Here is a 12,892-nt window from a genome sequence, read left to right on the forward strand (position 1 = left end):
GGTTGTGTGAATAATCGCCACCTACTGGTTTGACACATCATCATGGAGTATACCTCAGAAAAACTTGAAATTCTTCCCAAATCACCATGGGCATGTCTACTGTGGTATAATTGTTGCCATTTGTTGTTCAGTTTATTTTATTTTGATATTTTTTGTTCTGTTTTTCCACCTTCTCCTCCCGCATGATGATTTTTCGCTGTCCGGCCAGTGGGCGGCGCTTGTTCTGTTTGGTGGGACTTGCAAGCTTCGGAGTCTGGCGCGCAATTCGGTTTGTAAAACTGAGGGCTTGAGTGTGGTTGCCGTTGACATTTTGGTAAGAATTTAAACTTCCACCCTTCCTTTCAGCGACTTAATTCATGTGTACGTTAACCCAAACTAGAATGAGAAACAATCAATAACCCGCGTAGGCCCATAAGGTCCCTCATGCGAAGTTAACGCTGGCTTGGCTAGCTTCAAATGGACTTCTGTATGTTAGTCTGTAAGGGCCATATTTATGAAATCTTTCAGACATGTACGGCAGTTGGTTTTAATAATTTTTTTGTCAGCCTTTTTGACACCGGTTAAAATTGTTGTCATGTCTCTCCTAACAAACAGGTTTCTCCTTTGTTGACTGGCCGGCGTGCGATGAGATAGCTTGGCTGAACAACTGAAAATGACCTGCTCTCAGTTCAGTGGCACACCCGCCGATAACGAAAAGCTGTTCCAGGATCTGCTGGACCGTCTTAGAGAGTGCCATGACAGTGTAGTGCAAGGTAACTGAGTGTCTCGTGCGCGTGTATACCCCTACACCTTTTCTTAGAGAGGAATTCCACTGAAAATCTATACATTTCAGTGGTTCAGAGAAACAAAGTCATTAGATTGGTTTGATATGAAATCGTTCACTTGCGGAGAAACTTACAAAGATTTTGTTGTAGTGGTGGTGATTGGGACCCGTACACGTTTACTATCCAAAATCCAAGGCACATGTCTTCTGAATTTTTATTGTAACATTGATGATGGTAAAATAATGACATTCTGGAAAAAAAAATGTTTTCTTCTGGAACTATTTTGCTTTCGAACACCCTTCATGTATTCCTCCACCGTGAATTTGTTAAAAATAAATTGATTAAAATACGTGTTAGACAAAACTACTGTAAAACAATGCCTCAGACATTAGGCAGTGTATTCATAACCATTTAATGTAACCCTTTTTGAGATGGAGCTTAAACATTAACCGTTAACCATTTAATTATGCAAAACATTTGAAAAATCAATAGGTTCCCCTTTAGCATTAATAATACTAGCACAAATCTGTTATCATAGTGTGTGTGTTGTAAACAACACTGGTGGTCTCCTGTTGATTGTTATACATGAAAGTCACCTAACAGATAGTCTGGGAGTGTTACATATAGACAGGTGACAGATTAGAGGAAAACCCAACATAAAATGTTGTAATAAGGTGTTGGGCCACCACAAGCCACCAGAACAGCTTCAGTACACTTTTGTCTTGAAATTTCCAAGTTTCTGAAATGATACAGACGGGACAGAACATCATTCTTTCAAAAGAAATTTATTCAATTAGTGTTTTGATGATTGTCTTGGAGAGTGCTGTCTAATCACAGTGGTCAAAAATATCTCATGTGTTTTCAGTAAGGCTAAAATCTGGTGACTACAAAGGGCATAGGACAGGGGTGTGCAATCTTATCGGCAAATAGCTGATGTGGTTGCAGGTTTTCAGTCCAAACAAGCTGAAGCACACCTGATTCTACTTATTTAATCAGTTGCTCTGAGTCTTCAAACAGACAAAATTTCTAATCACATTATTACGGTGATCAGTCAGAATAACTTTATACCGATTTGCCAGAGGTTTTGTGGAAGCTGTATCATGATTTTTAATTTTTTTTTGTAGGACTTCAGTCAAAGGTGAACAAACTAAAGAAGGAGCGCTGTCTGTAAGTTTCGTTTTTCTCAAAACCCTATGAATTCATTTAGTGCACCAGAGTAAAGTATTTGTTTTTTGAAGTATTTGTTCAGCTGCTTCACAGTATATTTATATGGATTATTGTTGTAGACTTTAAATATGAATAATCTCATTTTTTGTCATTTTGAGAAAGGAAAGCATGAAGTGCACAGTTCTCTTGTTTGAACAAAAATATCAGTAAAAATTGGGGTGCTCAGGGACTTGGGGTAAAAAAGTATTTAGTCAGCCACTGATTGTGCAAGTTCTCCTACTTAGAAAGATGAGAGAGGTCTGTAATTTTCGTCATAGGTACACTTCAACTATGAGAGACAATATGAGGAAAAAAAAATCCAGGAAATCACATTGTAGGATTTTTAAAGAATTTATTTGTAAATTATGATGGAAAATAAGTATTTGGTCACCCACAAACAAGCAAGATTTCTGGCTCTCACAGACCTGTAACTTCTTCTTTAAGAAGCTCTTTTGTCCTCCACTCGTTACCTGTATTAATGGCACCTGTTTGACCTCGTTATCTGTATAAAAGACACCTGTCCACAGCCTCAAACAGTCAGACTCCAAACTCAACCATGTCCAAGACCAAAGAGCTGTCGAAGGACACCAGGAAGAAAATTGTAGACCTGCACCAGGCTGGGAACAGTGACTCTACAATAGGCAAGTAGGTTGGTGTGAATAAATCAACTGTGGGAGCAATTGTAAGAAAATGGAAGACATACAAGGCCATTGATAATCTCCCTCGATCTGGGCCCCACGCAAGATCTCATCCTGTGGTTATGTTACAGAGTATTTAGTTGAATTTTTGTTATTGACCAAATACTTATTTTTCACCATAATTTACAAATAGATTCTTTAAAAATCCTACAATGTGATTTCCTGGATTTTTTTCTCATATTGTGTCTCATAGTTGAAGTGTACCTATTACAGACCTCTCTCATCTTTCTAAGTAGGAGAACTTGCACAATCAGTGGCTGACTAAATACTTTTTTACCCCACTGTGTGTGTGTGTGTGTGTGTGTGTGTGTGTATAGATAGATAGATGTGTGTGTGTGTGTGTGTGTGTGTGTGTGTATAGATATGTGTGTGTGTGTGTGTGTGTGTGTGTGTGTGTGTGTGTGCACTCCTTGCAATGCCACCATGAAAACAGTTTATTCTTAGAAAAAGTTAAAGTTTGGATGTGACTGTAGATTTTGTACATTAACAACACAGTAACTGGTTTCCATAATGAGTTTGCCTGTTTGCTTTCTTCATTAGTGATGCACAAAAACTGGAGCAGTTCTATTACAAGAACCAGCAGTTACGTGAGCAACAGAAAACCCTGCAAGAATCAGTCAAATTCCTAAAGGACAGGTACTTTATTTTCAGCTGTTAAAAACAAAGCATGTCCCCTGAATATTTCCATGTAAATTCCATTTAGTATTTACATTTTGTATACTTGAAATCAGTCCACACATTTAAATATTATAATCTTAGCATTTTGCTTTTCAATATAATTTAACATTGGCTTGCATTTTGAAGTCTTGATGAATATGTTGATCACTGGAAGTTCAGTCAGTCAGTGTGATGGAAGCTGGAGGAAACCCTTAAGAGTGAACTGTAAGAGTAATCATGGACCTTTTAATGAATGTCTTTTTGCTAGATTGCAGTCTGGACCTTGTGATCACTGCAGTGAGAGTGAAAAACAGATAAAAACGACACAAACAGAGTCTGAAAATCAGAATAATCTCTCACTTCTCAATGAGCTCAGTAAGTTTGCAACACCATTGATCACTTTCTGATATTTTCTTCATATTACTAGGTTGGCTGTTGCCTAAAAGATAGGGTGGGTTTAATTTGTAGTTCATTTGTAGTTGCACTGTATATCTGTAGCTTGAAGTAGTTTGATTTGCTTGTTAGTTTGTCAAAATATGTTATTTTTAGAACTAAACTTACAAATGTGTTTTATGTAGCGTTCATGATGTAGGTGAGAATAATTTCAGTGCATATCCTTCTTAGAAAAATGTATTTATTTTAGATCTATGGTAGTTTAATTCTGTGGTATAAGGACAGGTTGGAAAATGGTTGTGTTAAAAATGAATTAAGTCTTTTTGGCACATAAAATAACACTGTCCAAAGTGGATAAGAGGAAAAATGCAAATAAAATGTGGGATATGGGCCCTCTTAAATAAATGTGATTTGGAAATCATAGCTCTTTTTTCTTTCATACAATAACATATTTCAGAGTGAAAACTGTATCGGGGTCTCTGAGCTAGCTAGGTTTTTGCAGAGTGATATGCTGGGGTTGTGGGAGTGGGAGGTGAAACATCATATTAATATTAATATATAATATTTATTAATTAGTACTTTCCTGACAGTTCATAGCAACATAATCAAAGTCAGTTCATGAATCAGTTAATTTAGTGGCAGGCAAACATTACATTTTGATCAGAGATGATTGAGACAAAAGAGAAATTTTTATTTTACTAAATATGAACTACTAAGGTTAAAAAAAAGGTCAGTTTTGATTTAAGGGTTACTTTGAATGAATATACTGAAGCTATTGGTTCAGGTGCCTGAATTAGTGTTAAATGATTAGATGTTTACAGTTTTTTTTTGTGTGTAGACCTTCCAAATTTTCATAAACTTGGCTGATTGTAAGGTCAGACAAGATGACAGGTTTTATATATTATCTATAATTTTATTTATTTATTTTAATGTCTGTTTTTCAGTTATGTGATATTATTTGCTGTTTTTTATGTCCAGAGGCGGAGAGAGACATTCTTAAAGAAGAGAACAGAAAGCTTAGTCTGCAGTTGGCGCAAATACGGGCACATGGGTGAGTGAAAAGGACAAGAAGCAAAGACATTATCCTGTTCACAAACACGTATTTTCAACTTTGTGTGTATTCAGTTTACAGCAGACATCATTCTCAGAGCCAGAGGAAGGCATGATCCCAGACTCTCCACTACAGTCTATGTCTTTTCCTGTGACCAGCAAGTTGAAGCGCAAGAGAGAGCAAAGCCATGTCCGCTATGCAGAGCAACCACTTTCACAGCCACTACCTGGTGAGTCCTACAGAAAGTACAAACACTTGTTTTGCAAACTGTTCTGATTTTGTTTTTTATCTTCTTCTAAAGATGTTTATCTGCAAACTAAAAGAGTGCCAGAAATTGCATAAGCTTGATTGAATAAATGCTAATATCAGAACAAGTTATTTGAACAGTTGAGACAGAAAAAAAAATACAGAAAAAGAAAGGAAACTGGATGTCAGAAGGTTTTCTTTCCTCTTCTTTCGCTTCTTATTCATTTCTAAATCATTATTTCAGGTGGTTTGTCAAATAAACAGAACTATCTAGTTGCCTGCCATTATTCAGAGAGACTCAACATAGCAGCATATTACCTTGACAGGTTTTTGCAGCAACTGCAAGTGGTCTAAAAGTGTGAAACCTGTGTTGACGTCTGTCATTGTTTGGGGGAAAAAAAATAGTTTATGCAGTTACACTCTTTCATTGTGAGTTGTAGACATCCAGAAACGAGAATTTATGCTGTCAAGCTGCAGAGATGTGCTTGTCCCGGAGACATGTGATCTGGATGTGATGTGTGTTACAAGTAAGTAACAGAAGAAATAATCATATTGTAATTCAGCGAAGTCAAGCTCCTCCTCACCTCCCTTTTGGTGTTATAAACAGAAAGGAGCAGAAAGGAAGGGGTTGTTCACATTCAAGTGCACAAATGAAGGAAATTATTTCGGAGAATTCGGAGAATAGTGCAATGTTATTCATAAGATCTTTGATTGAAAAGCACGTCAAGAACAGAATTTGGCACAATATGTTGCTTTTGATCAAAAACCAGTCCAAGAATAGAATTTGGCATATGTTGTTTTTGATCAAATTCACCCCCTTCCTTTCACAGCCTCAATGTCATATCTTTTTAGAGAGCAATACCAAGATCAGTGGCAGAACTGTGGTTGCAGAAACATGTCGTCTAGACCTGTTTTATGAGGTAGGTCAGACATTCTTTTCATTTTTCCTGTTAAACCTCAGGAATTCTTTCTGTAGTGTTAAGGCAATTTTAAATATCATTATTTCTTCTTTATTAATATTCACAGTTTTACATATTAATGTCCATGGTCCTATAAATTGCAGTTTAATACAGCTTGTAAAAATGAAAAAATGCATTAGTGAATCAGAAATGTAACACGTTAAAGACTGGCACGCATTATTTTGACTAAAATCATTTGCTTTTGTGGTGTCCCTTTGGCATCAAAACACCCACTCATCTACTATTGTGATTGGTCAGAATCTCACAGCACACAGTAAAAACACTAATTTGTTAGAGGGATCATTTGCTTATCATAGGCTTCTGCAGTATCATTATTGCAAAGACCACTGTCTCAACATTTATTGAGATTATGTTGTGCAGCGTTATTTTGTACACTAGATAGTGGTTAGCTGGCGTAACATGTTCAGTCTGAGCAGAATTTTTCTAATTTTTAAGATTTCTTTGGCTCTAGCTTACAGTGCACCTTGCCTGTTTTTTCCCCATTCACAACCTAGGCAGAATGTAGGAACAATGAAATAATAGTAATTGCATGGCATTTCAGTGAATTATTCTCTGCCAGCCCTAACCTTTGGAACATTATTGCTTCAGGCAGAGTAAGATTTGAGTCATTATTCTGTCTTTCTCTTGGCTGGTGTCAGTGCCAAGTCCATAAATACATTATCAGAGGTTTAACATCTGCTGTGTGAGTGAAAAATGTAGAATCTGTGATTGCACACTGAGAACACACAGTTTATCAATAACAGTACCATGTTTGTGTGTTAATTATACTATATAATAGTAATAATACTATAACCTTAAGACTTTTAAATTTATGACTATGTCCTCTTTGAGTTAGACTCAAATAATGCCTTTACTTGAATCACAACTGCTGAAATTACCAAAATCCAATTGTTCTGGCTGTATATCCATGAGATATATGCTAGCTTAATGGCTGTGAAGTGCAAAAAGTGTTCTGCAAAGTTGCACACAGTCTGAGTGTCTTCTCCTCCTCGTGGGGCTTCATCTTTAATAATTTCTCAGTAAACAGATAAATCAGTAGTGTATTCGCAACTAGGTGCACTCTTAAATGAAGAGAAAGCAAGTTCAGATAGGGCAACTTCACTAGTTACGTGTAGAAGGTTTTTTTAAAACATGAATAAAATGCTCTTTTTTTTTTCAACTCAACTTAAACTATACTTTGGGTGGGTGTCCATATACCTTGGCAAACCACCAAAGTATAGGAAACCCTGTGACTTGTGTTAAATGGGATGATTAATGTTTGTTTTCCTGTAGACCTTTTTTTGAAAAGTATTTTCTGAACAATTTCTTATGTCCATTAGTGTTTTAGAAGAGGGGTGGCTGCAGGTTTTCATTGCAACAGAGTAGGAGCACATGTGATCAAGAGTTTAAAGACTCTAAGAGTGACTGATTAAATGAGTGAAATCAGATGTGCTCTTCTTGTCTGGAACAAAAACCTGCATTCACACTGGCCCTTTGGTGGATAAGGTAGGACACCCCTGGTTTAGAACATATAGGCTTCCAAGGGGCATAGGTGTCCATCCACTAATGGCAAGCATAAAACGGCTTAGTAATGTAGCTCACTTTTGTAAAATATCTTTGGATACCTTCAGTGTTTAGAAGGCATTGAATGCAGCATGGTCCACAGTTTTCAAGTATTCAGATAAAAAAAAAAACCAAGTGATATTTAATATTTATTGTTAGGAAATAAACTTCTGCTTGAAATTGAGCAAAGTTGAAAGTGTTAAACACATCACTACACAAAATTCAGTAGGACACAGGACTTTTACATAGTCCTGAGCATAAGATTACATTTGTTCTTTAAAACATCTATATACAAATATATCTGTTCTATGAACCTTGTCGCTGCATTAGGAGTACAGTGTATGTGAAATCAGTTGTTCAGTTTCATTCTAATAGGACATAATTTATGTGCTGTATCTTAACGTGTATGTATGCATTTTGTGCATTTTGAGGGGCTTCACCTTCAAGCTTATGTTCTTTTCAGGACTCTGAGAATGATACAGCCTCTCAGATGCAAGCAAAGAGGGAAAAGGATTCCACTATGTAAGAATACTTTTTGAAATTCCTCTAGTTTATCAGTCTATTAAAAACCATGCAAATCCATTAAATTAAAATGTGATTAGAATGGTTACAGCACATATTCTTGTTTCTTCTTCTACTGTGCCAGATTATCAACAACTGCAGGTATTACAAGCATCATTGTCTCTAAAGACCATCCATCTGTTTTGAGTGGTGCTGCGCATGATTCTCGGGAGCAGAAACCGATAGATTCAGGCGGCAGTCCATGCCGCAAGCCCCTTGCACATCTGTCCACTTCATACAACAGCAGTAGATTTAGCCATATAGAAGGGGAGAAACGAAAGCACGTATTTGTCTCTCCTCCTTCTGATGGTTGTCTAGGAGTTAAAGAACAGCATATCCGGCAGAACCATGAATGGACAAAGTCTTCAAAGATACAGGTAAGACCCAGTGTCCTAGGGCAGTTCTCAAGGCTCCCAATAGATGGTCCACTTTTTTGCTCTATCATGACTTACAGTACATAGGATTATAGTAAAAAGGTGGGTTGTTTATGGGGGCCCAGAGAACACTGATTTGATAACCACTGTTAGAGTTTGTGTAGTGAAGTAGGATTTGTGTGTGTGTGTGTGTGTGTGTGTGTGTGTGTGTGTGTGTGTGTGTGTGTGTGTGTGTGTGTGTGTTTTGTTTGTTTTTTTAAATAACCAGCATTTTGGCTCATATTACATTTCTCAGCATCTCTGTGTTTGGAGTTTCTCATATATTGTTATGAAAGGAAATAAACAGTTTTTTTTATTTTTTTTATTTAAAGGAATCACATGAAAACAAAAGTTGGGAGCCAGAAGAAGCCAGGCCTGATCATCTTTCTCCAAGTACTCCATGCAAGAGTCCCTTGCAGAGCCAGAATTTTAGCCCTTATGGTATGTTTGTATCAGTGTTAATGTTTGTCATACTATGCTAAATACAATTGTCCAGAGTCAAAATACAACAGCATTTAGGAAGCAAACAAAAGATGAAAACATAACAACATTAAGGGAAAACATGACAATGTAAGAAGAACACTTTAATGTTAAGTCTACTAGCTTAGCTATCATGTCTTAACGGTTCCACACACCACCATGCAGGTTCCATCCAACTGACTTTAATACTGCTGTGTCTCGCTTAATGGTAGGTTGCTGTGTTCTCCCTTAAAGCGGCACTGTGTAATATATTTTTTTAGAACTGAAAGAAGTAGCCTTACCAAGTATAGAGGGGGAAAAATATGGTGTGCTCTTCTGCTCCAAGTCACCCTGTAAAGCCTCAAATAATCATTTAAAAGTCAGCGGCACCAGGACTTTCAAATCATGTCATGTTTTTACATGTCTCATGCACAGGCTAAAAAAAAGGTCTGACTCTAATTTTAGGTCTCAAGTGTAAAATCTACGTTATGCTGATGAAGATATGATGACAATAGTAGATCGCTCATATCCTTGGAAGACACGACCTTCAGCAAGTTTTGAGTTCTCCTCAAATAGTCTTTCAACGCACTTGCAAAAAAGTCAGATTCATCCTCTTCTAGTGGTCCGAAGCACAACGAATGTTTGAAAATGTTCTTTTGTATTTCCACCAGAGAGGTGTCCAAATTCAGTGTAGTGTTGCATTGATGATGTTGTTCTTATCTTTTGTTTGCTTCCTAAATGCTGTTGAATTTGGACTGTCTCAGGCACTGTACACAAGTCAGGATAAATTTAGTTATTAATTTATCAATGAATTTACAGACTTGCTGATTATTGCTGCACAATATTGCCTTTTGCAATACTGATATTGCTGCCCTCAAACCAATTACAAATAGCCCTGTTCTATCAACTAGAAGGCTTCATGATTTGAATAAATATTCTCTTTCTAATTTTAGTTGTGTCTATCAGTTTTCTTGATCAGGATTAAGCTTACTCTTTGAGTGTGTTGCATCACAATGGAGAATCATAATTATAAGGCATTTATTCTGAGTTTACGCTCAATTTGTCTCCTTTTTGTTTACTTACTGCTTTTAGAACAGAGCTGGAGTTTAGACCCAGGAGCTGCTCTGTCACAGTATGGTATAGAAATCTCCCCTCATCCAGAGGTAATGTAATTACAACCCTTACATTTTATTTTCCTGTTCTGTTAGTATTCCTTTAGGAAATTTGATCTCCCTTTTCTCCAACAATTTGTAGAAAGTATGCAAAATATAATATTTCTGTTCCCCTCAGCCCAGAGTACAGACAGCGACTGTGGACATGGACTGCACGTATGTGAGCCATAGTATGCTGGTACGTAGCCGAAAGCAGACTGGCATGGATTCGACAGACAGTGTCACAGGTACTTGCAGTTTAATCATTATTTAACTAATGTGTTTGTACAAAAGTTATAAACATAAATGTTGTGGTTTAAGACTTGATGTCAGTTGATCATCTAGCATATTATATTTTGCCTTGAATGCTTAAAACAAAAAAAAAACAAAAAACGGCATTGTAAGTTCAAAACATTTTTTAAAAGCAGTTGTTTGTAGGTTGTGGTCATCCTGTAAATTCACCAGAAATAAATTGTAGTTCGAAAGTAAAGAAATGTTATTTATCTGAGATTCTTCCTTTGGTCTCACAGGAATAGGGCAGAAGGCTAACGACAGCCTGGCAAACATTTTCGATACTTCCGGCCATGGAGAGTATGAGTCCTGCCCTCAGGATGAGATGTCTGCCTTGGAGCATGACCATGTTCATGAGCATGAGGAAGAAGAGGAAAAGCAAGGTGATGTATGTGAGAAGGAAGAGGATAAAGAAGAGATGGAAGAAGAAGGGATTATGGAAGGTAAAGACCTTTGCTTCATTTTGTTTTTTTTAAAAGAATGGGTAGGGAGAAGCATTTGTATATGTACTTGTATCTCTAACGGGACTATGGAATAACTACCAATGACTATAGAATTTTGGAGATAAAAAAATTTGGTGTCTGCTTGTGAGCATTTTCAAGGGGATTTTCTATTGCATATTGTTCAGGAGATTTTCAGGCACCCTTCCCAAGAGCAGGAGATAAGCCCACTGGAGATGCTGCTGACAAGTAAGATCTGCTTTAAGGTACACTAAGCTAAATACAACACCACTGTTTTGTCATGTTCCAATGTTCCATTCTGTTTTGTGTGCCATAAACAGGTCTTTTGCTTGTGTGGAAGTTGTACGCAAAAAACATGAGAGGAGGAAACTTCAAGGACACACATGCAAAGAGTGTGACATTGTATGTATGTTCTTACTGTCCCTGTAAACACTTGGTATATCATAAGTTGTTTTGTATGTTTATTCATTCATCATTTTCATATAGCCCACATATTTCCAACGAATATACACCTTTAATTAGTAATGAAAGTTTAATTGGTAGGTTAGCTTAATTTTTCAATCCGCTGAATTTCTAAAACAAGTTGGTTTATTTAAATTTGTTTTGTTTGCTTAATTATTAAATTATAATGAAGTAATTACATAATACATTACATAGAGGGTATAGCAGTAAATTACATGTCAATTCTTTGACATGCATCAACAACTTTCACTCAAGTTTAACAGAGCAATACTGTATGTTCAACAATTATTCAATAAATTGAAAAAATATATTAATTCAAAGTTTAAACCACTGCTGTGATTTTCAGTGAGCTATGAGTCAAATAATTAAAATAAAATTACAAATGGTTTCATTATTGCCAACAGTAACTGCAACTTCCAAAAACTAACCACTGTCTGTGGCTTCATCGGTTTCAGTACTATGCAGACTTGCCTGAGGCAGAGAGACGGAAGAAACTGTCATCCTGCTCGCGGCATCGTTTCCGATACCTTCCCCCCTCCACCCCAGAAAATTTCTGGGAGGTGGGCTTTCCTTCCACACAGACCTGCGTGGAGAGAGGTACGTACATTTTACTTCATCTTTAGTGAAGCTCTGGAGTAATTTGACCTATGCGTGGTATGTTGGTTGGTTTGTTTGTTTATTATTATTATTATTATTATTATTATTATTATTATAATAAAGACTCCTTGATGTATAACAGTTTAAACCATCCAGGATAGGCAACGCTGAAGTTAGCTTTTTATTCACCATCTTCTTCTTGAGGCACCCAAATGTAAATGCCACATCGTTTAAGATGAGACCGAAAACTCTAATAAAAACTAATACTAATATGCAGTAAACTGTAGCAGTCCATGGCCTAGGCAAAATAGATCATTACCTAGAGCAGGAACTTGCCAGTAAATGCCCTGGTATATTGTGTGGTTTCTGTTTGCCCACAGTCCTGACCAGTTAAATGATACTATTCATTTGCTCATTCATTTATTCGATTATTCATTAAATACATAAACAAATGCACCTCTGTTCATTAACTTGTTGAATCAGTTTTTTATTGGCTACCAGCTGCTAGTGTTAATAATAATTAATGAAGTAGTAATAATTATGGTTATTATTTTTTTTTGTGCATTAACATTATTGATATGACAAAGTTAGCTGATGACCAAGTTTGAATATTCACCACCTTATGCTTTTAACAGGATATATTAAAGAAGACAACCAACCAGATCAACGATTGAGGAGAAGTAGACCTTACCTTGCTACATTCTCACCAATGGCTAAAAAATCACAGAAATGACACTGTAATAAGACTGTACAATAGCTTCAAGTTCACACCATCGTCAAATCTGTATAATAACACTATTAACACTCTTAACACTACTATCCAAGTCCAAGGAAAATTGCTGTAATACTGTGCAAATGAAATGTTTATCGGCAAGATGCTGACTTGAATGTGGTATTGATTGTAAATATAAATACTTTGTTGCAATTTTTTTGTATGGTTTAAATTCAGCATGCATTCAT

The 12,892-nt window shown here is 36.5% G+C and overlaps 1 protein-coding gene across 1 annotated transcript; it reads left to right on the forward strand.

Annotated features, from left to right (window-relative positions):
- Nucleotides 1-3: 3 nt before the first annotated feature.
- Nucleotides 4-12,779, forward strand: rbbp8 (retinoblastoma binding protein 8). The gene is made up of 19 exons (XM_017716006.2): nucleotides 4-313; nucleotides 595-752; nucleotides 1,889-1,931; nucleotides 3,209-3,304; nucleotides 3,594-3,700; nucleotides 4,697-4,769; nucleotides 4,844-4,998; nucleotides 5,456-5,542; nucleotides 5,868-5,935; nucleotides 8,001-8,059; nucleotides 8,184-8,475; nucleotides 8,844-8,952; nucleotides 10,063-10,133; nucleotides 10,261-10,369; nucleotides 10,652-10,855; nucleotides 11,041-11,101; nucleotides 11,194-11,275; nucleotides 11,791-11,932; nucleotides 12,568-12,779. Exons 2-19 carry the CDS (start codon nucleotides 653-655, stop codon nucleotides 12,663-12,665), a joined length of 1,956 nt encoding a protein of 651 aa, XP_017571495.2. The 5' UTR covers nucleotides 4-313; nucleotides 595-652; the 3' UTR covers nucleotides 12,666-12,779.
- The last annotated feature ends 113 nt before the right edge of the window (nucleotides 12,780-12,892 follow it).

This window comes from Pygocentrus nattereri, chromosome 3 (assembly GCF_015220715.1).
Source record: "Pygocentrus nattereri isolate fPygNat1 chromosome 3, fPygNat1.pri, whole genome shotgun sequence".
Taxonomy (NCBI): Eukaryota; Metazoa; Chordata; class Actinopteri; order Characiformes; family Serrasalmidae; genus Pygocentrus; species Pygocentrus nattereri.